The sequence below is a fragment of the Rhodnius prolixus genome, unplaced genomic scaffold, assembly GCF_049639745.1.
Source record: "Rhodnius prolixus isolate KJV_2025 unplaced genomic scaffold, Rpr scaffold_9, whole genome shotgun sequence".
Taxonomy (NCBI): Eukaryota; Metazoa; Arthropoda; class Insecta; order Hemiptera; family Reduviidae; genus Rhodnius; species Rhodnius prolixus.
Genome location: NW_027411604.1, coordinates 13,928,550 through 13,954,227, shown reverse-complemented (window position 1 = coordinate 13,954,227; position 25,678 = coordinate 13,928,550). Strand labels below are relative to the sequence as shown.

The 25,678-nt window shown below is 31.2% G+C and overlaps 1 protein-coding gene across 12 annotated transcripts in view; it reads right to left on the bottom strand.

Annotated features, from left to right (window-relative positions):
- row (zinc finger domain-containing protein relative of woc) overlaps nucleotides 1-25,678 on the bottom strand; it is a 39,411-nt gene that overhangs the window by 2,285 nt on the left and 11,448 nt on the right. The window contains exons 1-25 of one of the 12 annotated variants that reach the window (XM_074129185.1): nucleotides 20,996-21,449; nucleotides 20,757-20,923; nucleotides 20,579-20,636; nucleotides 20,407-20,503; nucleotides 20,228-20,292; nucleotides 19,318-19,396; nucleotides 19,053-19,166; nucleotides 18,324-18,506; nucleotides 18,022-18,242; nucleotides 14,861-15,082; nucleotides 14,262-14,387; nucleotides 13,504-13,740; nucleotides 12,932-13,073; nucleotides 12,682-12,794; nucleotides 10,508-10,549; nucleotides 10,106-10,294; nucleotides 9,185-9,358; nucleotides 8,899-9,081; nucleotides 7,510-7,626; nucleotides 7,303-7,417; nucleotides 7,042-7,219; nucleotides 6,527-6,714; nucleotides 5,403-5,498; nucleotides 2,241-2,434; nucleotides 1,322-1,371 (exon numbers count right to left, since the gene is read on the bottom strand). In XM_074129185.1, the coding sequence (XP_073985286.1) occupies nucleotides 1,322-1,371; nucleotides 2,241-2,434; nucleotides 5,403-5,498; nucleotides 6,527-6,714; nucleotides 7,042-7,219; nucleotides 7,303-7,417; nucleotides 7,510-7,626; nucleotides 8,899-9,081; nucleotides 9,185-9,358; nucleotides 10,106-10,294; nucleotides 10,508-10,549; nucleotides 12,682-12,794; nucleotides 12,932-13,073; nucleotides 13,504-13,740; nucleotides 14,262-14,387; nucleotides 14,861-15,082; nucleotides 18,022-18,242; nucleotides 18,324-18,506; nucleotides 19,053-19,166; nucleotides 19,318-19,396; nucleotides 20,228-20,292; nucleotides 20,407-20,503; nucleotides 20,579-20,636; nucleotides 20,757-20,917 (3,344 nt within the window). In that variant the 5' untranslated portion in view covers nucleotides 20,918-20,923; nucleotides 20,996-21,449. Of the gene's footprint in view, nucleotides 1-1,318; nucleotides 1,372-2,240; nucleotides 2,435-2,526; nucleotides 3,028-5,402; nucleotides 5,499-6,526; nucleotides 6,715-7,041; nucleotides 7,220-7,302; nucleotides 7,418-7,509; nucleotides 7,627-8,898; nucleotides 9,082-9,184; nucleotides 9,359-10,105; nucleotides 10,295-10,507; nucleotides 10,550-12,681; nucleotides 12,795-12,931; nucleotides 13,074-13,503; nucleotides 13,741-14,261; nucleotides 14,388-14,860; nucleotides 15,083-18,021; nucleotides 18,243-18,323; nucleotides 18,507-19,052; nucleotides 19,167-19,317; nucleotides 19,397-20,227; nucleotides 20,293-20,406; nucleotides 20,504-20,578; nucleotides 20,637-20,756; nucleotides 20,924-20,995; nucleotides 21,451-22,854; nucleotides 22,968-25,678 lie in introns of those variants that run through there. The other 11 variants (XM_074129179.1, XM_074129178.1, XM_074129182.1 and 8 more) reach the window with 11 other exon arrangements.

Here is a 25,678-nt window from a genome sequence, read left to right as displayed (position 1 = left end):
GGAATAAGATACAAATAAATAGGTGTAGGATTATTATCTATAACATATCACATCATCCACATTTTAAAAATCCAATGCTACATTAAATAAAGAACAAAAATTCAACTAACGGAATAGAAAAGAATTACAACTGTGAACCAAACTGATAAGTTAGTAAAACCACTCTGATTCCAAGCAATTTAAAAAAAATAGCTTACTAATGTTTGTATGTATGTAATCATGTAAGTAAAGTAAATTTCATCATAACCAAAATAAAAATTGTATGTAAATCAGGTTTACTTTTTAAAAGCAACGCATTTTCATTATGCAAATTATAAATATACGTATAATAAAAATTGTCAAAGTAAAAAATGAGTTTAAGAATGAGTATTAGTGTTAGAGAGTATGTTCACAATTATATGCCACAAATATATTTTTTAATTTTCTAAGGAAATGTAAATTTTGCTGTAGGTGAATTTAAAATTGAAGTGTCATGAAAAATATATGTCCGAGAGAACAAAAAAAAAAAAAGTTCCAGACGTCAATGACCTCAGATGATGTCGAGTTATGAAGAAAGAAATAAAAATGAAATACTGATTTTGTAAACAAAAAAAAAGTAAAATCCTTCTTTTTGTACTTTGCCTTAAAAGAGGCTACTTTTAAATTTAATTTTACTACTTGAGTATGAGAGCAGACTGACGGCAGGAAACAAGTGCCTGGGTGCTCTGAAAAGAACGCTCCGGAAAAAAGATGTTTCCAGGAAGGCCAAGATCACCATATACAAAACAGTGATTAGACCTGTAGTGATGTACGGGTCGGAGACTTGGACCCTGACAGTGGCAGAGGAAGCCAGATTGGACTGTTGGGAGAGGAAGGTGCTGCGATGCCTATTCGGCCCAGTGAGCGAAGACGGGGTTTTCCGGATTCGGAAAAACACGGAGCTATACCAACTGTTCGGAGAGGACACCTTGGTTTCATGTATAAAATTGAGAAGGCTCCAGTGGTTGGGTCACCTGCACCGGATGGAGAGGGAGAGATGGCCCCGCAAAATATATGAGGGACATCCTGGAGGGAGAAGGCCAAGGGGTCGCCCGAGGCTGCGCTGGCTGCAGGATGTGGAGGCAGACCTCCAAAGACTCCGTATTGGGCAGTGGAGGAGGAAAGTCGGGGATCGTTCCGAGTGGAGAGATTTGTTGATGGAGGCCAAGGCCCTTAATGGGCTGTAGCGCCAATGATTAGATTAGATTAGACTTGAGTATGAGAAACAAATACTGAATCTAAATGTAAATCTTATTTAAGAAATATTAAATCCTAAAATCATAAATGTGAAAAGAATACATACAAAAAATTGCGATGTTTCCGACTTTTTACTGTTTTATGTTTCACAACGCTCTAAAAAATGATTTCAAAGTTTTATTATTACAGATTTTGGTTTATTTGATTAATTATTTACATATTTTTGTTATTGATTTATTAAAGGCTCTTTAAATGTTAGTAAAAGTTATACTTAAGTTATATAAAGTATATATAAGATGGATTCACAATAAACCAGTTATGCAGTAACGTCGTCAAATATGAACTTAAGTAAGTTAATGTTAGATAGATACAAATAAATATTTTAATAGTTTTAAATGTTTCTATCACCAACTATGAATTAGCATGAAGGATTCTGCAATCTCCCAAAACAAAGTCGCTGCTAGCTAAATCAGTTATATTTGCAAAAATTAGGAAAACTTTTATGGAAAAAAGTGATAGTCCCGGTTTTTCATTTTGATTGAAAGCTTGAAACTTCGAGTACTCAAAAATAAAAGTTTAAACATTTTCTGACTGTCCCTTCCACAGTTCATTCACGTGGCAATCCTTCGACATTACCAACAGTAGTTAGGGTTCTGTCAGATTAGGTAAGCTACGCTGTGCTAGGGACACATTGGGGCTTTGAATTGAGCCCCTCCTTAATTCCGTAGGAACAATAGATTTTTCCTTCAAGCTAGCAGTAGAGTAATTTTCGCGTAAAATTAACGAACTACTTTGATCTATGTCATCTGTACTCTCGTTTAAAACAAAAGATGCTTCTGGCTTACAAGGACAAACTCTTGAGATTTCAGTTCCAGATTTGATTAGTTCGTCAAGTAGCGCCTCCACTTGCTGGTAAAATACTAAACTAGTGTTTTAAGTGCAAGTAATGTTAGGGAATTTTACTTGTTATGTTTGTGTCTCTTAGTTAATGCGGAGAATATACAACCAAACATATTTTATTTCACCTCATTATTTGTTGCGGTGAGTGAAGTAATAAATTTTGGAAGCAAGTTATCTGAAGAATGAGAAACAGCAATAGTAGTACTGATGGCAGGAGGCGGTAAGGAACCATTCAATTTCAAGGAAGTAGCTGATTGTGATGCATTACATGCTTTAACGTCCGTTCCTTCTTTGTCCGTCATCATCATCACCATTTCATCTTTATCCACCACATCATTAATTAATAATTATAAAAACACAGAGAATGTGCCCACTAGTAATATTGTCTTTTTAATTAAATATCTTGCTCTGACTTCACTATAGTACGTACAAAGTTGGTGCCAGCTTAACCCCTTTTGGTTCATGTTTATACGCAAGAAAAATGAGAAAGAGAAAGAGGCTTACGATCTAAATTATTATCAAAAAATAGAAAACAAAGCATATAATTTTCTAAAAGTCCATGATCGATTGCTTTGGCAAATCAAATAAGTTGTAATCTCGCAAATTACTCTTAAAATTTAGCAAAATATAAATTCTACTTTCCAAAAAATTAGGTCAAATTTTTTATTTAAGACGATTTAAAGCTGATATCAAAAATGTAATAATTAGTGAAATCAAAAACACTATAATAAAATGTGCACTATACAATTTCATTGGTATATTGATTTAGCTATACTTTGGAATGTTTTAAATATTAAAATTCTTCTCCATGGTTCCTGGAAAAGCTGGACATGTGATAACGCCGACACACCCCCTTGCGGCTAAAAGATCGATAATTGCTGCAAAAATTGCGAGTATGAATGAAATTCGTATCTGAAATTAGGGAAAGGAGAGTATTATCTTATTTTTTTCCTATTAAATAAAGAAAGTAATATTTTCTTAATATCTAAAAGAATGTATTACATTCATTACAAAAACAAAAATCGTGCTATGAAAAGCACATTTTAAAAAATCAGTTCCACACGAAACAATACTCAATCACAAAAGAGTGGGATTCTAAAATTTTAGATTTCGCAATTGAAAACACATTAAATAAGATAATTGGGAAAGGGTGCTCTATTTGTTACAAATATTACCAACAAAACACTTTTCCTTTCATATAATTTTTAAGTTACCCTGAGTACATTTTTCCGAACATTACTTTTTTTCACATAATTAATTATAACGAAAAATTGAAATCCCTTGAACTACTTTTCTGGATCGCAATTTTGAAGTAAGCAAATTACCTTTTAAAACAAAACTCTTTTAAGAAACTGTGAAACATGAAATAAATATCATATGACTTGTGTTTATGATGTAACGCCATTGAAAATGTACAAGAGTTTGGCAATCTTACAAATTGTGAAGTCAGAGCATACTTGGATGCTTTCAAATCTGGCCGAATAATCACATCTTACATGCCAACTACTAAATGACAGGTTTTGTATACTTTTTAGAGTTTCAAAATAATCGATGTTCGCATTTTTTTTTTTTTTAAATTCGAATTCGTGACGTGATGGGCAGTAATATTAAACACAGGAAAGTAACTCTTTAAGTAGAAACCTTAGATGTGTAATGAGGATTTTGGCTAAAAAAATATCCGAGGGTAATTTCTCTAAAAAGTAAAATGAAAAATCAAATCCTATTAAAATGTATATTCGAGTTTCCCTATTTCGACTGAAATTTGATTAACATTTGGCATTTTTTCGCGTACTGGCCTCTAGCTAGAAATATAAGGCTTAATAATTGATGTTTTTGCGAAGAAAGCCGCGCTGGACTTACCATATTGCTATGAATGGGTGTTTCTTCGACACCTTTTGCAATGCTTACTTGATTGCCGATTTCTTATAAAAACTTCACCGAAAAAATTTATTTCGGATTTCAGAAACATTAATAGAGATACTCAAAACAGTGTGGCGCTATGTTAGTAAAAATTTAAACGAGCTTGGAAATTTAGTAAATTAAGAATCCAAACCATTCAGGATAGTAATGTACATTTTGTTTACTTGCTTGTCACAATTTAAACATAAATGGAAAATACTTAATATTTTTGTAAGACATTCGAAGTATAAATTTTCTTATTTATTGTTTTTGTAGAAACCAATTTCTTATTTATTCCTTCCAGGAGGAAACTATCCATCAGGATTTTTTTGAGCAATTTTCTGGAACCAACTTTGTTTTGAAATTCACTAATCGGATTAAATAAAGACGAGGGAAATAAAGAAAGAAGTTGAGAAAGAGATCTATCAAAAAGAAGTTTACTAAGGAACACGTAAAATCGACTTCAAAAATGAAATTTTAAGTTTTCGCTGAAATTATGAGTGTGCAACAAGTGTTTTCACTTACTTGTCAGATAAGATGATCATGAAAGAAATCAAATAAATGCATTTCAGAAGATATAATTACCCAATTAAAGATGTGAAGACAAGAATAATGAAGAATGATGACAATAAATTAGGACTTTGAATAATAAATAAGATTTTCGATGATTTAACAGATTAAGCTTTTCCACTATATGTGTAGGATAAAAAAGTAAAGTACTCCAAATTGAGTAAAAAAAGAAACCGCAAGAATAATAAAGTGAATAGAAAAATACTAACAAAATGAAGCATATACAATTTTTTAAAAAAATATATAAAAAGAATATCTAATACAAATGAAACAAGTTTAGCTACCTATAGGAAGGATTATATACGCATAAAATAATGTTATCACAGTCACTTACAGGCTCAACGTGTTTCATAAGTTTAAATTCCCAATGAAATTAATAGTATTAAATGAGCTGTTATTTTTGAAAGTGGTATAAGTCCATTTTTCCATATATCGAGATATTTAAGGTTTTGCATTTGAATTAATTTAAAAATATAAATAAAAAAATAACTGAAGTAGTAATAATCAAAAATTATTGCAATAAGAAAGTTGTTTTAATTATAATTATTAGTAATGGGCTTATTCCACTTTCAAAAAAAATATTTTTGTGATAACATTTTATAGTCAAAATTCTTTTGTTGACTTTATAAAAAAAATCGTACTCCATTGAAAGTATGATTATAAATATGGAAAGAACACGTCTATATCTTACTGAAATTACCATTAACTCATTTTTTTAAAAATTGGACTTATACCACTTTCAAAAATAACAGCTCAAATGTTTATCTTTTTTCTTTTTTTTTTGTTAAAGCTAAATTTAAATTAAATAATAATCTTACTAGGAATGGCGTTCTCTTCAGTTTTGATAAGTATTTCTTCAAATTTTCTTTTACTGGTATAACAAGTTTTATAGCCGCATTCTACTAAGTGGTTTGCTGTAAAATTAATTTTGTATTTATTAAAACGTCCCTCAGTTAATAAAATACTTTAAATAAAAAAAATAAAATAAACCGAATTACTGTCACACGTTTTAGACGAATGAAAATAAACCACACTACAATAATAATACATAATAATAGATATGTCCTACATATGAATAGAAAATGTTCAGTTATTTCCTTCAGCCTCAAGTAATAAGAAAATCCTGTAGTTCTGTACAAAGATTATTGGCGAGGGCAAATAGCAAAAAAAAAAATATCAATTTTGTTATAACTAACCATTATTTTGAAAATGATCTACATTATTAATAGTATTACAGTACTTTATTCTAAAGAAACAGAAAATAATCCTATAAGCCAATTGGTTTGCATTGAACTGGAGCTAAATTTAGGTTAATATAAACTCTATTGAACAGAAGACGGATTAGCTATTTTACTTATGTTAACCCTCCACTGCATGAATTATCCAATTTTGCAGACACTTTTGCTTCAACATTTAAAAGATCTGGAAGCTTTGCTATCCCATCGCCTACGATTTTTTTTTTGGATTCGGAGATATAAGCGTCAAGTTACTATATTATAGTATGACATCGAAGTAAATAGAGAGAAATGGAAATGTAATGAGAAATGTTTCAGAACATATCCTAAATAACGAAAAGCAATCATATTTATTCTTTGCCTCATATAGGCAAATAAAATATCTCTTTAGCAAGAGTGCAAAACTTTGATAAATTATCCTTAAAGTATTTAATATTTATTATAACCGCTTTAACCCATTTTTAATTCCGCCAAGAGCTATCGAAAAGCAATATCTGACAAGTTCTGTGACAATATAATGACTTTTAAAGGTTAAACTTAAAAATAATAAAATAGTTCAAAGAGAAAAGTAAGTAACCATCGCTTACAAATGCAGCGAAAGGTAGATTTTGAGAAAATCCATTTTTCGGTAATGGCCGAAATGGAATAATTTTGAAAATTATGAACATCTAATACAAAACATTCCAAAAGTAAAACAAAATCCTTACCCATATAATTTCCATTGCGCGTGGAATATCCACAAGTGCAATACAAAAAATAATCAAATGTAGGTGCCCGTCCAATAATGGGAGGCCTTAGATGTAAAAGAGATGTCCCATGTAGAAGTGCAGTATGCTCCTTCATTGAATTGTTACAACAAGTCGTAAAACGGCACTTTGTACACATCATATGTCCACTAAAAAAAGAACAAAAACATTTCCTTCCTATTTACTGCTAACATCTCGAAAGAGTTGACTCAGTTTTGTAGAAGAGCCTACTCTTAAATTTTCCTCTTCTAGACATTTTATAGCTTACCAGTGTTATCTATCACGATAGAACACTGTCAAGAGGAAGGAAATGCACTGAGAAGGCTCAAGTCACCAATGAACCTAACCAGACACTTCTTAAATTAAAAACAAATTGCTATTCTTTTGAATTTTCGTTATTAAAATATAGCAGTCACTATAAATCTATTAAATGATTATGCTAAAAATAAGTATTAAAACTTTTTAACAATACTTACACGAAATGCTCTGGATTAAAATTTCCATCACATTCGCAACAACGTTCTTTAGAATAATCAAAATCAAATTTAAGTGTTCCTTTGCAACTATTATCAATTCCAGATGTAGAACTCGGTAGGGGATCAATTAGAGGCGCTGCCATTAGCGTGCATTCTTCCATGGTGCATCTTTCAACATCTTTTTTTTTGAAAAGATTAATATGAACAAATTAAAACAAAAAAAATAATAATTAATTATTTTAAAACAATATTTTGACTCACCTTCAAGTTGCTTACAACTTTGATGCCAAGTATCTTGATGTTCTTTGAGAATAGATCTATTTGTAAAATTCAACAAACATTTTTCGCATTTTCTATTTACAGTTAATTGATGTTTCTACAAATAAGAAAAACAAATATTTACAAAAACAAAAACAAAAGTTGATCTCTTCCTAAAAGAGAAGAAAAAGAAGTGAAAAATACGGTTACCTGAATGTGAAGTACAAAACGTAACTGTTCACTTTCTAAAGCAGTTCCATCAGGTTTTGCAAATTGCATAACTTTTAGGCAATAAGGGCAGTATCCTCTTGTACCTTTACCATGAGCCTGAAATTATTGTATATATATGGTCACTCAAATTTAAACTGAGCAGTTTAAGCTTCACACTGGCTACAATTTTATAAATAATAAGCTTCAATTATGTTTATGTTGCACAACTAATTATACGAATAAAATAAGGGAAATTGTTATTACAAATAGAATCAAATCAAGATTTTATACAGTGAATTCCTGTAGTAACTAACGATTATAAAGGTAATTTAAAAAAAAACACTGCTTACTACAATCTTGTAAGAAAAAGGTCAGGATTTCAGTTTTCTGAAGAAACAAATCACAAATACGAATCTAATGAGATACTAAGTACATTACATGAAATTACGTGAAATGTAGCGGAAAAAATAGACGTAATTTTAGACAGATGAGGTACTCCAAAAACTTAAATCCTTTTGTTGCAAAAAAGCGTATCGTGTCTCTGCAGCGTATCACTCTTTGCACATTGATTCATATTCATATCATTAGGCAAGTATGAGAAAATAAATTATTCGGATGCGCAGTATGGTAAGATGATCAAGGATCTATCAGTTTCAATTAATAAATCAAACGAGACAGAACTGGAAAAAACCGTTTACCAACTCCACTAAAACTTCTTCGAGTGATTTGAACAGTACAAAATTAATAAATGACTCGATATTTTGAAATGGGACGAAACAACATTAATAGAATTGACTGATTAGACAATGAGATGCAACGCAGTACACACTTTTACAACAAATGGATTTATGGCTTTAGAGTTCTATGTATAATATTATCCTTTTATGAGGATAAGTCCGTTATTTAATGAAATCAATTATAAATTACTAGAGTAACCACGGCCAAGAGAAATGTGTTTCTGTTTGCAATGGTGACTTTGAAAAGTTTTCCTTAACTGGTATACCGTTTTATAAATTATTCACAATGAAACTGTGCATATAAGTAGAAAGCAGCTGGCTCTTTTATAGTTGGAAGAAATACTGTCATGTGTTGTCTATCAGATTGTTGAGGAAGCATACGAATGTTAAGTAGTGAAATGTCCATATTGATTTTTAAAAGCAGCAAGTCGGAATAAAAAAAATCGTTTTTAAGAATACTAAGCCTACATTGGCTTATTAGTAAAATACGAATCCTTAGTATGCATACTGTTTTCATATGTATTTACAGGAATTGATTGCGGAGTTTTTTTTTTAAATTGATTTTGAGCTAAAATCGATTTTTTTCCACTTATACATGAGAAAGAAAAATAAATACTCTTAATTAAAATAAGAAATAGCAGGTAATATTAACCGTAATAAAATGTTGATGAATACTATCCAATATAGAGGTTCTGTATTTACATATTTCACAGTGATATGGCATGTCTAGTTCACAGTGGGATGATATCATGTGGCTTTGTAAACTGGCAGCATCTTTATGTTTCACGGAGCAAATTTTACATAGAGTACGGCAAGTCAGTCGATCACTGTGGACCTGTAATTAAATGGGAACAAATATTATTAGTAAGTAATACTCCCAAATACTAATTTAAATCCAAAAACTTAGAAAGAAATATCATAAATAAACTTCATCATACCTGCATCCTATGGGTATTTAAGTTCTGATTATTTGTTTTAGGGCATATTTTTAAACATAATTTACATAATTCTTTTGTGTCCGCATTATCCCGTACTCTTTTATTAAAAGCATGGGCTATTAAATGATCAGTAAATTTCATTATCTGTTTAAATTCGTCTTTGCACATGATGCACTGAAAATAAGATTAAGAAAATTAAATTTTTGCGGTGAATTAATTTTCCATTTTATCTTCGATATTGATTGGTTCGTAACGATTCATAGTGACTTTAAAATTATGGTTGACAACTAAAATATAGATTAGTTTATTTATCTATAATTAATTAAACCTACTTTACCTTAATAAATAGAAAAGGTATCCTTCTATTTTGGTTGTAGTAAAAGTATTATGATCCCTAAATTGAAATGTGGTAACACAAAATAGCTTTCCTCAGGATTCACTATTTGCAGAGAATGTTAAATAAAAGAAGCAGATCAACAAATCTATGTGGCTAGGCATGATAAGCATTATAATGGAACTGAAATACACTATTCCAATTGGCATATAGTTTCAAAAAAGAAGAAGACTGCGTTTGAGAAAAATTAGTTCAATAAAAGTGACTTTAGAGAATAGAAGAAACTCATAAGGGAGTTTCTTTAAATTCAGAAAGCTTTAGTGAGAAATGAAAGAGATAGGTTTTCCTCATGGAAAAATATTCGTGTATATATATATATATATATATATATATATATATATATATATATATATATATATATATTCATATATCACGTCTCATGGAAAAATATTCGTTATCTATATAATATATTCATTATCACGTTTGAAAAAAATTCGCAAGTGTTAAGGAACGAAATCACCAATACACCCCCGACCACGATCGACTTTACAGAAGGTATACAAATTATTTTTAACTTTTATATTTACCTTAAAATAACCATGAGAGAATTTTTCATTAACTAATTTTGGATTGCCAGCTAAAGTACCATAATAATATGGTTCAAGAGCGATCATGGCAGCTTCTAAAGCTTGAGCCTGATTATTCTGTAAAGTATTTGCTGATGAAGCATTAGGAGTAGACAATATGGTAGTGCAATTTAATAACGCTTGTTCTAGCTAAAAAAGAAACAGAAATATTAATAAATAAAACACACACAAAAAAAAATTAAAACAGTTTTACATTTTTATAAACATTTCATTAAAGAAAAAAATTAAAAAATATATCAAAACCCGCTGTATAGAAAAGTTTACTGTAGTTCAGCAATTACGCGAATATATATAAATTTAATTTTCACAAAATATAGTGCGTAATGTATAAAAATAAATTACCTGAGAAGCATGGTCTTCAACTGGAGCTCCAGGTTCTTTAGGCTGTAAAAATACAAAATTCTAAGTATAAAGAAAAATGGAGTTTAAATTTGGTAGTTTGTAAAAAGCAAACCCCAAATTATTAATAATAATTAAAAAGAAATAAATCTTGCACACACTCGATTCATCTTCAATCCTACTTTAATTATGTGGTAAGCTCTTTCTAATGATACATTCAAGTTGGCCGATAATTCATTTAATGCAATTAGAATTTGTTCATTGGGACGAACGTTACTGCCTTTAGCAGTAACTCCTTTCAATGCACCCAACCGCCTTCTTGGGGTTTCATCTAATACCTTTGTTTTGCCACGTTTAAAATGTCTCCACCATTTGAATACTGCAGCTCTACTTAAAGCACTTGATCCATAAGCTTTTTGTAACATTTGTAAAGTTTCCTGTCCAGTTTTTTCAAGTTTTACACAAAATTCTATTGCACATCTTTGCCTTGTAATAACAGAAATATCTTTAATTAAAGCCATTGAAACAATCACTTCCACTCATTCATAACTAATTTCATTTTGAGCTTTGCCGAAAAACGTTTGAGCTTCACACAGCTGTATGAAAACCATAACCTACAAGCAATACTGAAATAAAAGCGGGAACTATAACCTCCGAAGCAGGCTGTACATGCCTGTACAGACAGTGTTGCCAGATCATTTTTAGATTTAATGAAAACACAACTGAAGTTATTAGATTTCAATTTTCAAATATAAGTGCCAAGATTTTTGCTCGAAAGTGCTGTCGGCCATGTAATTTTTATAATAAATTTTCTTACAATATCTTTTGCCTACTAATAAAAATACAGAATTGTAGTAAGTGTTCAATAATAAAAACTTCATTCTCCAATAATAAAGATAAGCGACTGATTACTTCGTAAATTAAAAAAATAAATAAATAAATACAAAAATTTATGTAATTTTAAAATTTGCCTCTGAATGAGGGCTTAAACACGTAAAGCTAAGAATCAACATGGAAAATTTTTTCACGAACGGACGTTACATGTAAGAAAAGATTGGAGTACATAACATGTTAAGAGAAAATTGTGTGGGGATCTCAGGATTCTGAAGAAGTGCTCGTCTGAAAATTGTACACGAGTTTACTTCATCTATTTAAGTAAATTACTGTTGTTTTTTTTCTACAGGAATTGATCTCCCAAAGTGCTACTCTTGAAAATAAAATTTTACAGGGAGAGAGAATCTAACATGATTGTTTTTTTTATGTAAGAATGATATAACAAATTTGCTGCTCATGTAAAGCAAAACCACAAATGATTAATTTTTATACAAACCACTAATAAAAAGTGGTTTTAAAATAGGGTTTGAAGTCACATGAATGCAGTTGGTAGATTGCATGTGATCTCCCAAAGGGCTTTTGTTCGGGGGTGACTGTTTCTAACTCTCAGTTATACAAATATTTCTGCGGCAAATTCACGTCTTTAAATTTGCTCAGATTGAAAACTTAAACTTCATGATATATTATCTTAAAACTTAAACAAAACAAAATTCAATGGTTGGCTGGGGCCGAAAAGAATTTTTTCTTACAGTTCTACTCTAAATAACTGGGTAATAACTCTTATGCCTTACGTGGAGGACAGAAATAGGTATTTAGACACTACAGTTACTACAGTAAGTACAGTTAGATACAACTGAATAGTAAGTATCAGGCAGCAGAGAAATTTTCCAACTAGATCTTATCAAAACGTTCTTAAAAGATAACTTAACCAATAGGCCATTTAGCTTGCAACAAAAATATCTGAATTTTTGTACATGATTTTATTGTTTCCTCCAATTTAAATTAGTGTCAAAATGAAATAAAAAGCAAACTATCTTGCGCAATGACAACGTAAGCCAATTACGAAAACTAGTGTTGCAAAATCGAGGTTTACATGTTCCAGAATTTATGCGTCCTGTTTGGTATTTTTGCGCCAAAAATAAGAAAAATTCTGGATGTTCAAGAAAAGAATGTAACGATTTCTCATTTTAATAGAAAATTTAACTATAAAGCCAAATCCGACAATTGTAAGAATACACTACTATTTAATTTATTTAGAATTAACCACTATCGCAACTTCTAAAATAAAAATAGGTCTTTTTTTTTTGTTTTTGTTTATAAGAGCATATAAGTATGTGACTAACCTTTCCTGAAGAATTTAACAACGGTGTTTTACAATTAGTGGCCCATCTCTCATATTTCCAATTTTTTAGTGGATTGGCAGCGATACGTGCTAATCTATGCATCAGTGATCCTCCTGCAATGTAGAAGTAGAGTTTTATATTATTTCTGAAAGCTACATAGCTTTTGGAATTGAAATTTAACATTATAAAGAATTCTCTTTTACAGAAATTCGAAGAAATTTTTATTAAAAATTGCAGCCAATTTACACACCACTTTCTATTCTAGTTTGCTCCGATATGTGTTGAATGATACTATCAAAAGCTCTTGAAGGGATTGGCCCATAAGTCTCTCTCCAAACTAATTCATCTAAAAACTGCTGAATGATTTGCCGTGATAAAAGTGACAGGGTATTCTGGAAAACATTATTATTATTATTATTATTACATATTATTATTAAGGCGCCACGGTAGCCGTGCGGTTAGAGGCGAGACCTACAAAGCTAATATGAATTGTGGTACTGGGTTCGATTCCCGGTCAAGGCCTTGGATTTTATATAATGATTAATAAAAGAAATTTACAGTAAACTATGTTTACTAAAAGTTCTCATAGGAATGAGAATTACGTAAATATGTCATATTAGGAAGCTCGAGCGAGGGAAGCTCAGAAAAATACTTCTACGTAAAAAGATTTTTAATTATAATCCAATGAAGTTTAAAATGAATATATATATATATATATTTAAACAAAAATAAAAGTAGTTTATTCTAATTAACCCAACGAAAACTCACCCTAAAGTTAGAAACGCACTTACTTATATGTTATATACAAGAAAACAGGCTCACCTGAAACATTTTTGGAATGACTTTTCTCAAATATTCCATTATAGCTTGATTTGTCGGTTGTTCTGGCGTTGAAGGGATGCCATGAGAATTTTGTACAATATAATTAAATCCCATCAACAGACAAGTGGCCCTGTCTACAGTATAATCTGTGACTATCACCGACTCTTTATCAACCCATTGTTGTAGTGGTTCCAAAATTTTCGTAAACTTTTTCTTCATAAATTGTCTGTCATTATCCTAAAAAATAAAAAGTTATTATTTAATTCAAGGAGTATCATCATCGGAGATCACTGGCAACTGGAGCCTTCTTCAGATCGCTGTCAGCCTCTAAAAACAGTATCTCTCAATACAGATAACACTGTCAGGCACCGGAAAGAGAGCTGCTAGAGCCATCTTGAAAGTGAAAATCTAGGAGTAGCCAGCTAAACTCGAACTCGGTAGGTTCACCAACCACTACGCTAAATTCTTCTTTTTATTATTATTTTTGGAGCATCGAGTACTTCGGTCTTTTTTGATCGTTATGAATTTTGAGAGCTAAAGTGATTTTTGCGATTATTTACTTGTGAATTAATGAACAAACGTATAGTTAAGATTAAGCACAAGTTTGATTCAGATCTCGACAAGAAGTTTTGTTTAAATCTGAACAATAAATAAATTATAAAAATAGTTCCAATAAATGAATTAAAGAAATCGGAAAAATCAAAATCAGTTAGGTTTATAATTACAAAAAGATTTTTTTATACAATATGTAAACTTACTGCAATGGGTTCTAAAGCTTTTAATCTTATCCTCTTGGTATCTGTTTCTAATACGCCAAGAACTTCCACTTTAATGTGCTTCATCTGTCCATCCTGGGTAGTTGTACCTAGACTGATCACCCCTACCTACAATTAAAAATTAATTAAAATATAGTGACAGTTTTAATAATTCTACATATCACAAAATTATTCTCCTCAATTAAGCATGGTTTCTATTTTATAATAGAGATTCTAAATTCCAAATTCGAAGTAATGAAATATAAAAATGTGAATGAATCAGAAAAATGACTGAAAATAAGACAAATATTCTTTCTGGGAACATAATTTCACAACCTCCTTCAGATATGTTAATTACGTATTTTACAACTTTAAAACCACTTCTTTGAACAAATAGCACACAAAAACTATAAAACGTAGAAATTTATTTGTTAAAAACGACTACGTTTTGAAGTTAAAACTAAAACAATAGTTCAAAAAATAAAATACATTTTATGCAGTACTATTTGAATTAAAATCCTAGTTTTCAAATAAATGGACAAATATTTGTCTTTAACTGTTAATGAATTATTTATTAAATAATCTTTAAAATAATTATTTACCTCAATAGTTTTCTTGTAACCTCCCAATTTTCCAAACTTTTCATGAATGGCTGCAGTACATACAGCCCTTAAATTTGTGTACATTGTTTTAATATAAAGATTATCAACTTTAACCCATTGTAGAACATTTTGGACAATTGTTTGACATGACCAGTGATAAATTAATTTTAATAAAACGGTTGGTGGGTGTGGAGCTCCTTCGAATAGTGAACCAGAAAATACCTAAAACAAAAAAGTTTCAAGCAAATCAATTTAAGAAATTAGTTCATCGCAAGCGCAAGAAAAATAAGTTCATTATTAAATATGAATATCCAAAACTGTGGAATGAAACCCTACCAATCCTAAGACCCTCTGAGCTTTTTGAAAAGACAACTAACAGACCGAGTCTAGGACAAAAGTCTAGTCTCGCTTTAAAGCCATCAAACTTTCTTTTACAATGGAATGCTACAGGAATAAGCATTATTCGAAAAATTCAAATAACGAATAAATATCCGTTATTTTAACCAAATTAATGATACATAAATTTTGTAACAGTGAAGCAAATGAATAGGGTAATGAATAAAAATTGATCTGTAATTAATTTTATTAAAAATACAGAATATAATCTATTCATTATTTGAACCTTCCTACTAATTGCATAGATGTTTTAAGTTTATTGAAATTTTTGCGAAAACAACTTCAACAATCTATTGTAAATTTTATGTGTGATCTATAAGTTTTATAACCAATTTTTCCCAGAAAAGACCTTTTAAAGAAGTTCTTTCTGGGTATACGTGGAAGCAATCGTCTTTATAACGTCATTTAATGCAATGTGTGCGGCCTTATTCAATAATCATAGGAATTTAAATTCGAAAATTTGAAGAACTTTAGAAGACCGCAATGCCTCTTTTAGTTTTTAGCTTTTCGCTTTCCTTCATGCTCTCCTTTCCGAGCTCTGAAAGAAGTAGGAATTGGTTGGTGTGCCAATGTTACTAAATCTATTCAAAACGAACATTCATGTCGCACTTAAAAATGGAATCAAGCCTGCAGCACATCGATGGTTTTTATAATTAAAAATATTCTGCAACTCCACAGCGTGCTGTTAGCAGATGACCTAATGATAATCGCCTAAGATCAAGAGGACATGGAATATATGAACGCAAAGTAATGGAAGCAAATAAAAAATTACTATAAAGATAAATTTAGCTTAAAACTGAGTATATGTCGACCATAAGCGGAGAAGACCTTACTATAGAAGACATAAAAATCCCAAAGATTCGAGCAACTCAAATTCTTTGTCGTCAGTAAGAATACTTCCAGTAAAAATGATGTATTACAAAGAAATGTTAGCGCAAAAAAAGCGATACCCCGTGCTGAGCGGCAATATTATAAACAGCACCAATATATTAGGTAGGAACAGAGTATGCAACTACTATACTACGCCTCTAAGACTTGGAAAATGCATAAAGCTTTAAGAAAAAAGCTTCTAGCCTCCGAGTTAGATTACTGGTGAAATGCAGTACGAATATCAAGGCTTGAATGAGTACGAAACAAAGAAATAAGAAAGAAAATGAACGTTTCAAAAAATATGCTGCAGAAGATAGAGGAAAAGAAACTTACAATGGTATGGCCATATAAAAAGAATGGAAGGTGGAAAAATGGCTAGAGATCCTAGGCTGGGATGTTGGAGGAAGAAAAAAGACGTTGAGAATGAATATTTTTTGTTTAGGGATACATAAAAAGAACTTTCATCACAACCTTGTTTTTGTATGTAGGCAAAAATATATTGTGAGAACAATGTAACAAGGTCAAATGCTTCCTATATTTCACCAAAGCGAAGACTGAAATGCTGTTTTCGACCGACATTTGCACATTCATTTTGAAAGATAGGTACCAAATACCAAAACTCCCTTTTTAGCAACAACAAACTTTGTCCCAATATGTGAATATGTTTAGTACAGAAGGTGTATTTAATAAATTCTTTAAACCAACCATCTTCAAGCTTTAAAGTCCCTCAAACCGACCGTTCTGATTAGATTTTGGTGTTATCAAATTCACAAACTGTAAGATTCTTTGAACAGAGCATAAGTTTGAAGCTAGAGTAAATGTTATTTATTTGACTGCTCCTAAATTTACCTCTCGAGACCCTTGTAACTGATCATCACTTTGCCGCATCTTGAATCCAAGAAGGTTTTAACAACTGTAACCGCATTTAGTTGAATGTTTCCAGTAAAACACTTTTCTCATTGCAATGTGCCGTATTAATGCTGAAGAAAACATAATGCCACTCTTACGATTTTGAAGTTAAGTTCTATACACCTTATATGTTTTCCATTATTGTGAAATACCATTTATTCTCGCCAATAATATTTCCAAGTATGTCCAATATTATATTACCTACTTACTTTAAGGGGGTGTCGCTATTAATAAATTGTACATCTAATAGTACAGCACCAGTTTGGAATTGGCGAGGAATTGCACTATCTTAGACCACATAAACGAGACTGGAACTTGTCCATCTCAACTAATGCCAATGCAAGCGGGGAATCCCTATCTTAAATCATTCAAAACTATCTGAGCGGATTAGATTAGTGATTAGCGCAAGGTATTCCCACGAGAAGATTCTAGAATCCAGCTGATGGCCCTTAGATTTTCTCTTCTTAAGAACTTTTTACAGCTTAAAATGATGTACGATGTAGTGTTTAACGAGAGAATACTGTCCGAAAGCCGGCAGTGCACAGGAAAAAAGCTCCGGGTCACTATAGCTTCAGATGCTGACGTACCTTAAATCAGATGTTTGTGATAGCCAAAAATGGAAGTGCATTTAAAGACTGCAATGACTAATACAATACCAAAACATTCCAGCCTAACAAGAAATTAATTTGTAGAACATCCACTGCTCCCGAGACATATTTTTATGAAAGCCGAATAAAAAAAAAAATTAACTATTTAACTCACTCACTGAAGACGTGACACGAAATGAAATCTTTCAAAATAAATGTATTCAAGATAATGCCAAATAAAGAGTCCTTTCACTAGTAATTGTGAAATCGATATATCTCCATTCTTGCTTTGAGTAAAAAGGTGTGGATTCAACACAATTTTGAGAGCATTGGTAATAATGGTTTTAATAACCATTATTAAAGGCAATTATTATTTTAAGATTAAACAAAAATACGAACCGATACAAAAGTCGTAGGGCAACATTCACTGATCCATACATAACCGCCAGAATATGGAAATTTAGATACATCTGAATAAATTCCAAGTTTTAAGCTATTATGTCGTCCGTTAGGTCCTCGATGAAATGCGCATAATTGTCCACATTTAAGTAGACCTTGCTGTAATAACCACTCAGTAAAATTTGTTGGTGTCAACATAAGTACTCTTTTAACTCGTGCATCTGTAAATAAAGAATCAACACTATTGAGCTATGGATATTCATTAGAAATATTAAGAAATTATTTGAAAGAAAACTTGTTACCTAGTTGCACTCTTTCAGAATTTGCCACTGACGTAGGAATATCTTTAGACCGTAAACAAACCCTTACAGTAACCACAAGGGAAGGAAATGTTTTCTCTGAAACTTTACCAATGGATACTTCTTTCTGATCAGCTGCTGATTCGGAATCATTGTTATCATCGTCTGTTAGATCGACAACATCATCTACAAAACAAAATGTATGGATTAGAAAAAACGGTAATAATAAAGCAGAAGAAGAAAATTTGAAATTGCTTCTTACCTGTAACAAGTTAAAATTAAATTTAATAGATCAATTTTGTACTAAGGGTGGATAGCATAAACATGAATACAAAGAGATACCAACTTTTTTTTTTCAATTAGCAGAAAATTTTCAAAAGGCACTTTATTAGAAGGGTTCTTAAAGTGAGATGACAAATCAGGCTTCTCTCTAAAGTTCAGTTTTATTGAGCGAATCTATAAATCGTTAAAACTCATTAAACCTTTTGTAAATTTTCAAATTTTACAGAAAAGAAAGATATTGTGGTATGATGAACTTATAAATGAAACAAACTTTTTAGCAAAAAGACTTATTGATTGGCAAAACGTTTCTTGCTAATATGTGACTCTCTTTCTGTCTATCTTCTTACAGAGAAGCTTAATTTGAGCTCCAACAGCAATAAATAGTAACAGCTTAAATTAACCATGCTATTAAGTAGGTACATTTCATTTTGGCAACAGAAATTAACTTACTTGAAGGATTAGTCTTAGCTTGTAACGGTCGGAGATTCATCAATGTCTCTGTAGAAACAGGTGATTTCAAATGTATTTTAGTTAAACCTGGTGAGGTAGTGGGAGTAGATGCTTCTGAAAGAAAGGATTGTATAAGTTACATTTTAAGTTCATGAAACCATTTTTTTTTTATTATTATTTATTTATGAATTTACAAGTTAGTCAGGTTAACTTGATGAAAAAAATAAACAAAAACAGTTTCAGTAAATAAGTACGTTAACTTTACCAGCATTAACAGATAATTTGGTTGCAGGAAGAACTTTTGCTCGGACAGCAGTATTCATTGACCTTGGCTGTGCTAGAATCTGAAAAGTAATAAGCTACCCATAAGATTCAAAAAAATACTTTAGATTTAAAAGCAACATTTAAATGAGTAAAAAAACAATAAACTAATTGGAGTGAACCACTTAATTCTTAATTAGGTTGTTTTGAAGGTTAAAATGTATTGAACATTATACTTCATTGTTTATTTTATGTATGTATATATTTATTTAAACAAATATTTATTCAGTTATTCATTCTTAATTAGAATCCCTATATGTATATATAATACCAGCACCACATGTATTCGATATCACTGTTTTTTTTTTATCTGTGTCAAGCGTTATAATTGTTTGGCGCTTGTAAGCGACATCGTATAGTCAAGTTTTAAATTTAAGTTTAATTTACTAAATCCTGGACATTACGAGTTAATTTACCTAACTGGATGCCAAATGTTTCTAGAACATTACAAGCTTATAATGATTAAATCTACTTCATTTAGACACTTCATAATAATATATTTGGCCATACTAATGTCATTTATGTGTAAAAATTGTCTTGTGAGTTACAACATCCTTCGTCTACTGAAATTTGGGCATCTGTTTCATCAGTACACCATTTGATTAGTATACTTCTGACATAATACCCAAAAATGAAAACCCTATCCTAATTTTTTAGATAGGTAATCCGCATGCACATCCAATTTTTACTTCAGACAACAGTGGTCATATTTTTTTTTTTTTTAGAAGGCCGATTAACATACTTGCAAAAAAATGAATCAACGATTGGAGATTTAGATTAAGACCTTATTTTCTCTTTCAATAGTGATCGTTTAGAACATCAAACTTAAACATAAACTATTTTAAGCTACTTACCCTGGGTGTTCTAACGCCTGTTATTGCCGGTGGCGGGAATCTTGTTGCAGTATTTTTCCCAAGAACTGTAAAAAAATTGAAGCCAACTTATCCACAAAATTTACTATCAAATAAGTAGTAATATATAATAGAGACATCTTCTCTTTATTTTTAACATAACTCTGAAATGAAATACTTACGAGGTGGTGGTTGTTGAGGGCCAGTATTGCTCATTACCAAGTGCGTTCCTCGATTTGGTTCCAGCACAATAATATTATTTTGGTTCGGTTGAGGATTCTAAAAGAAGTTAAATAATTCTTGCTACTAAAGTCTTTACGTTTAAAAATGATATTATTAAATAGTCATACTTACTGGCATTATCACAGAAGGCTGGGTAACTGATTGGCTAGACACTGCAGGAGAAACGCTGCTGAAAGGCGAAAAACTCAATATTTCATAAAACCAATTAGGATTATACAAAAACAACGTAAAATGCTACATAAAAAACCAATTGACGAATATAGAAGAAAATTTAGTAGATTGGTCTTACCTGGTAACTTTATTCGGCTGATTGAGTCTATCCAATTTTCTACGAAATTCTATCATTTCTTGTTGAGCTTTTTGGTATCTTTCAGCTTGTACTTGACTAAGACCCTCTTCAAAGCATTCTAACACTAATAATTCCGGAAGTGGTGTTCTTTTTCGAGTCATTGTGATCTAAAAAACAAAACTTATTACTACAAAACGTTTCACTCACACACTAATAAATAATCAAAATATAATTTTCACCGTATTCAAAACCAATTGGTCAGAAGAATTTGATTAAATATTCAGGTTTTTCTGGCGGGAAACGTCAGTTCCACACAACTTATAAAACTCTACTAAGGTTGTGATAATGATAAAATTGTAACTTAATTCCTGAATTCTGATAATTTTAACAAATAAGCAAGCCCACAGAATTTACATTTATCCGATGTTCCCGTGGGCGAGCTATTATATTCTATCCTGAACATTTATAACCTACACGAACCTCCTTTTACATTTAAACGATGACCGCTCTGCCTTATTGATATAAACGAAAAGAAACATTTGTATTATGAATGAAACTGATACAATAAGAATCAACACATTAACTACCATAGAACATTTTTTTAATACACTTTTTAATAGGTTAACACGTTAATGAAATTTGACAAATCCAACTGCAATTGCAACGGATCATTACTAACAAAACAGAGAACCACACTGTCGTGAAACATGACGTCACATTGGTTAGTAACTGTGATCACAGCGTTATTAGCGTACTCTATTTGTAAGCACATGAACTCAACAAGCAGCCATGTTGGTTTTCGCACGCATCAAGGCGGCTGGGAACCAGACCTTATTTACTTGAACTGAACAAAATTCTTAAGAGCAAATAAATTTTTCTTGGTTCTTACAGATAAAAATTAGGTTTTGATATTTAAATAGTCATAAGTAAGCCATAAAAAAGAAAATGTTTCGTACCCTACATAAGATAGAAAACTAAACTAGCCCAGAAAACAACAATTTTTAGTTGCAAATTATTTCGATGTAATTTAAATTCTGCTGGAATTAATGAAATTCTTCTTATATTATAACCATTATGTATCTTTGTCTTATTTAGCGGCATCGCAACTGAGCACGCTCAAAATGCTGTTTGTGCTAACTGAAGTATCCTCTTGATTGAAATGGTCTTTTTTTAAACGAATTTCACTGAAACATTCATAGCTTGCTGTGTCATTAAATTTTAAAATGGTTTCTGGTATGAAAAACTTTATGGTTTTCTAATTAGCGTCCCACATTCCACAATTTGGAACTAACTTCTTCCTGCGGGTTCACATCTTGGATACAAATATAAGTTTCAAGCTTCCATTTGCTGAAAGACGATGGTGCCCTACTTTGGCAGCTGATATTAGACAAATGAATAAAAGGTAGGCTGAGTGGCGAACCGCTAATGCCGAAAATAAAATCATGGTACATCTTCGCTTTTAGTTGAAAATTTTAATTTTCAGCAATAACGAATTGATGATGGATTGATTTAGTTGCCTCACATCGTAGCAGACGCTTGTAAAATAAGATCAGTTACAGAAAAGATAAAAAACGTTTAACCAAATGCGATTCCGCAACAGTTCTAAATATCACTTTCGCCCATAGGAAGAATATGAACCTGCGCGAACAAGAAAATGAAGCATGCGCACTGAAGACGAATATTCTTTCAATGAGACGCTGGAGATAAAAATGTTAAAGATTTTTACCTTGAGTATTGTTAGAAACAAATTTAAAAAAAGAAGAAGAAAATTTCGGTCGCTTATACATAACAAAGAATTTATACAGTAAAAGTTTTGCTAAAAAAGTAGTAAGAAAACTATTTAATATACGTAATCAATATTTATTTAAGTAATTTTAATTTCACCATTATTAAATGAAGAAATGAAAATAGAATAATGAATAAGTTTAGTTAAAAACAGTCACACTGGGAATAAACACTAAACAAAATTCAATATGGCCGGACCTTGAATGTAGGTTAAGGCGTCATTAAATGTTTTTCTTGATAATAAGAAATATAATTATTACATATTAAGTTAAACTGATGCAATATTAATAGAAAACATTAAAAAAATAATTACCTGGTATATGAACGCAAATATGAAAAGAAAAAAAAAGTTGAAAACAAGTTAGCTTGCCGCAAACGTGACGTTTTCGATAGAGTCCTGATTGAAACAGAGGGGGCTGGCATGGCGTACAACGGACAGGTTAGGTGGGGAGAACCCGCATGTCAACTAGCAACCATCCTTGTTCAGTGTTGGCGCTTAACTTAAATTTGAATTACAAAATATGTCGTGCGCTATTTTTAAGTCTCCTAAGATTTAAATTGTTTGATTTCTAATTAAATAAACTAATTAATTATGTTTTTAAATAAAAATTATAATTATTAGATGTAATTACCTCGAAAAATTACCTCTAAAGATACATTTCTTTCGTTATAAGAATCTAATTAACTAATAATTCAATATGTTAAGTTTAAAATCCTTATTTCAATTATTTTTTGATCATAATGAACTTAATTAGGTCGCGCTTTCTTGATTACCTCTTAATTTTTACTCCTTACTCTGTTGAAATTTGTTTTTTTGATGGTGTAGTTTAAAGTTTTTTAAATAATTGCTGTATGTGTATATAATTTACATGGATGCATGTTTTCTTCAGTGATTCTGTAGGATTAGAAGGTGTTACCTAAAATAGGTTGTTAAAATCTAAGTAAATTTTCGTATATTTCTTGTTTTTTTTTTAATTTTCATTTTCTATAATTTTAGGGTTGCTAGTGTTAAAAGTTTTCATGTGTTGTTACGGCGTTTTATTATCTTATGTATGTTTATTTTTTAAATCCTTTTATTGAAATTTACACCTGTACCCACAGGGCACAATAAGCAAATGAGATAAATGTATATAGTAACGTGTCAGACGAGAATGACGGTCATCCAGTGATGGCCGCCATTAGTCACCCAGTTGGTCACGGGGCCAACGGCGCCTCATCCGTATTTTTATTGTGAAGTGTTTTCCGTACATGTATACTGCATATGAAATTAATTTTTGTTGCACACGAAAATCTATCCAGAAATTACCATGAATTTTCTTTTATGAACAACTTCAACAAACCCTAAAGTAAAGTGATGCCCTTCAGGCGAGATTACAAAACAAAAAATACTAAATGAGAAATCTCTATCAAAAGTTTTCACCCATTTCAGTTTTTTTTTTTTTTTGCACAATAATACAATTTGTAAAGAATGGCTTCAGCTGGGCATAGAGAATTTGATTAAAGATGTTTTCCCAGAATTGAGTGATCTCTACAGAGCAGTGATATCGTTTCTAAATCACTAAACGTAAGCATGACATTGACTGATTTTGTGTGAATGTTGCGGATAATTTTATCGTTCACTATCGTTATGAATATTTTAGAAGATGGAGACATCTATCAAAATGGCCACATAGTCTAATAGAAGATAACATGGGTGATTCAATACAATGAATCTCAAATAAACAAAATTAGGCGTCCTCTCCGCTACATAGAGTACGAACCTACTTTGAGCATGACAAACGCTGATGCACTTTAATGCTGAGTCAGAAGATGTAGGGCGAGACGGGAACAAAAGTACAGTCAAAATCTCTACACCAAATTAATTAATCTATCTCTGATTATGGATGAAAGTTCGAAACCGGTCAGAGATACAATAAACACGTGCTACGACGGATAAAATCAAAGATATGCTCTTACAGTTGCGGCAGTGTAAAAACTCATTAGAACCTTAACTTTAACTGTAGCAGCCAATGAAATTTTTTGGGACGTCTTCCAGCTTAGATAACTCTTGATAACTTCTACAACTGTTCAAAAGATGTTTTGGACTTATGTTTTAGGCTAAGTAAATTGGAAGATAAACCAATAACATCTTAAGTACATAAATAGAAAACAGATTTAAAATCTTAGATTGGAATGGGATAAGAAGAATTAGCATGTTCCCTTGTGATGAAAGCCTGTTAGCTCGGTTTGCTGTTAGCCGTAGGCGACAGTTCATTTTGTAGCCGGTCACGCTAGGTTTTCGCTAAGAAGCTTCCTTTGTTAAAAGTAATAAAGAACACTTTTGGTTTCAAAGCAATTGCAAAAAAATGCCTGAATATTATTCTCCAAATAAATCCTTTCTTTCCACAGTAATTAGAAACAATAAATAAACGCTTGATGCAAAGCCCCGTGGCCTGTTTGGGAACTTTATTGCAGAAGTATGCGCAATCGGATCCCAACAACATTCACAACAATACACTAACCAGACTTGTTCAAGATATCAATTGCTGAATGGTTAGAGTTCCTTACGAAACCATGAAGTCATTACCGTGTGGCTAGCGTGAATTCTAAGGAACTTTAAGACGCAAAAATTAATGGTCTCAGGAAGTCCAAATGTTCTCGAATTAACAATAGAACGCATAACAAGAATAAACGATCGGTTACTGTTGAAGTGGTACATAAAATTGGTCGCTTAAGTATTAATTGCTTTAAATCTTTCTCTGTGCAAAGATGAGTGCGGTTCCCTCCCTTACTACATGATTGGGTTAATCACGGATATCTGTAACTTGGATGACATCAAGAGTCTTCGGAGTGAGGGTAAAGAAACGAGGTGGTTTAAATTGCTTGTCCTTGGTACGCCTATTGTACTGCCATTATTAATGGATACGGCAAGACTGTTAAGGCCCAAAGAATATGTACATGTTTTTTTAGATTCTTATTTTTTATACTATCTTAATACCAAATATTTTATTTCATAATAAAATTTCGTAAACCAAAGTGGTGGATTTACCGTGCACCTAATTGGTTTTATAAAACCATTCTCTTAAGTTCATTTTAGGTTTCCTAAACTATTTGTAAATCTTAAAGCTAGTAACAATTTTGTAACCTCAAGTAAATAT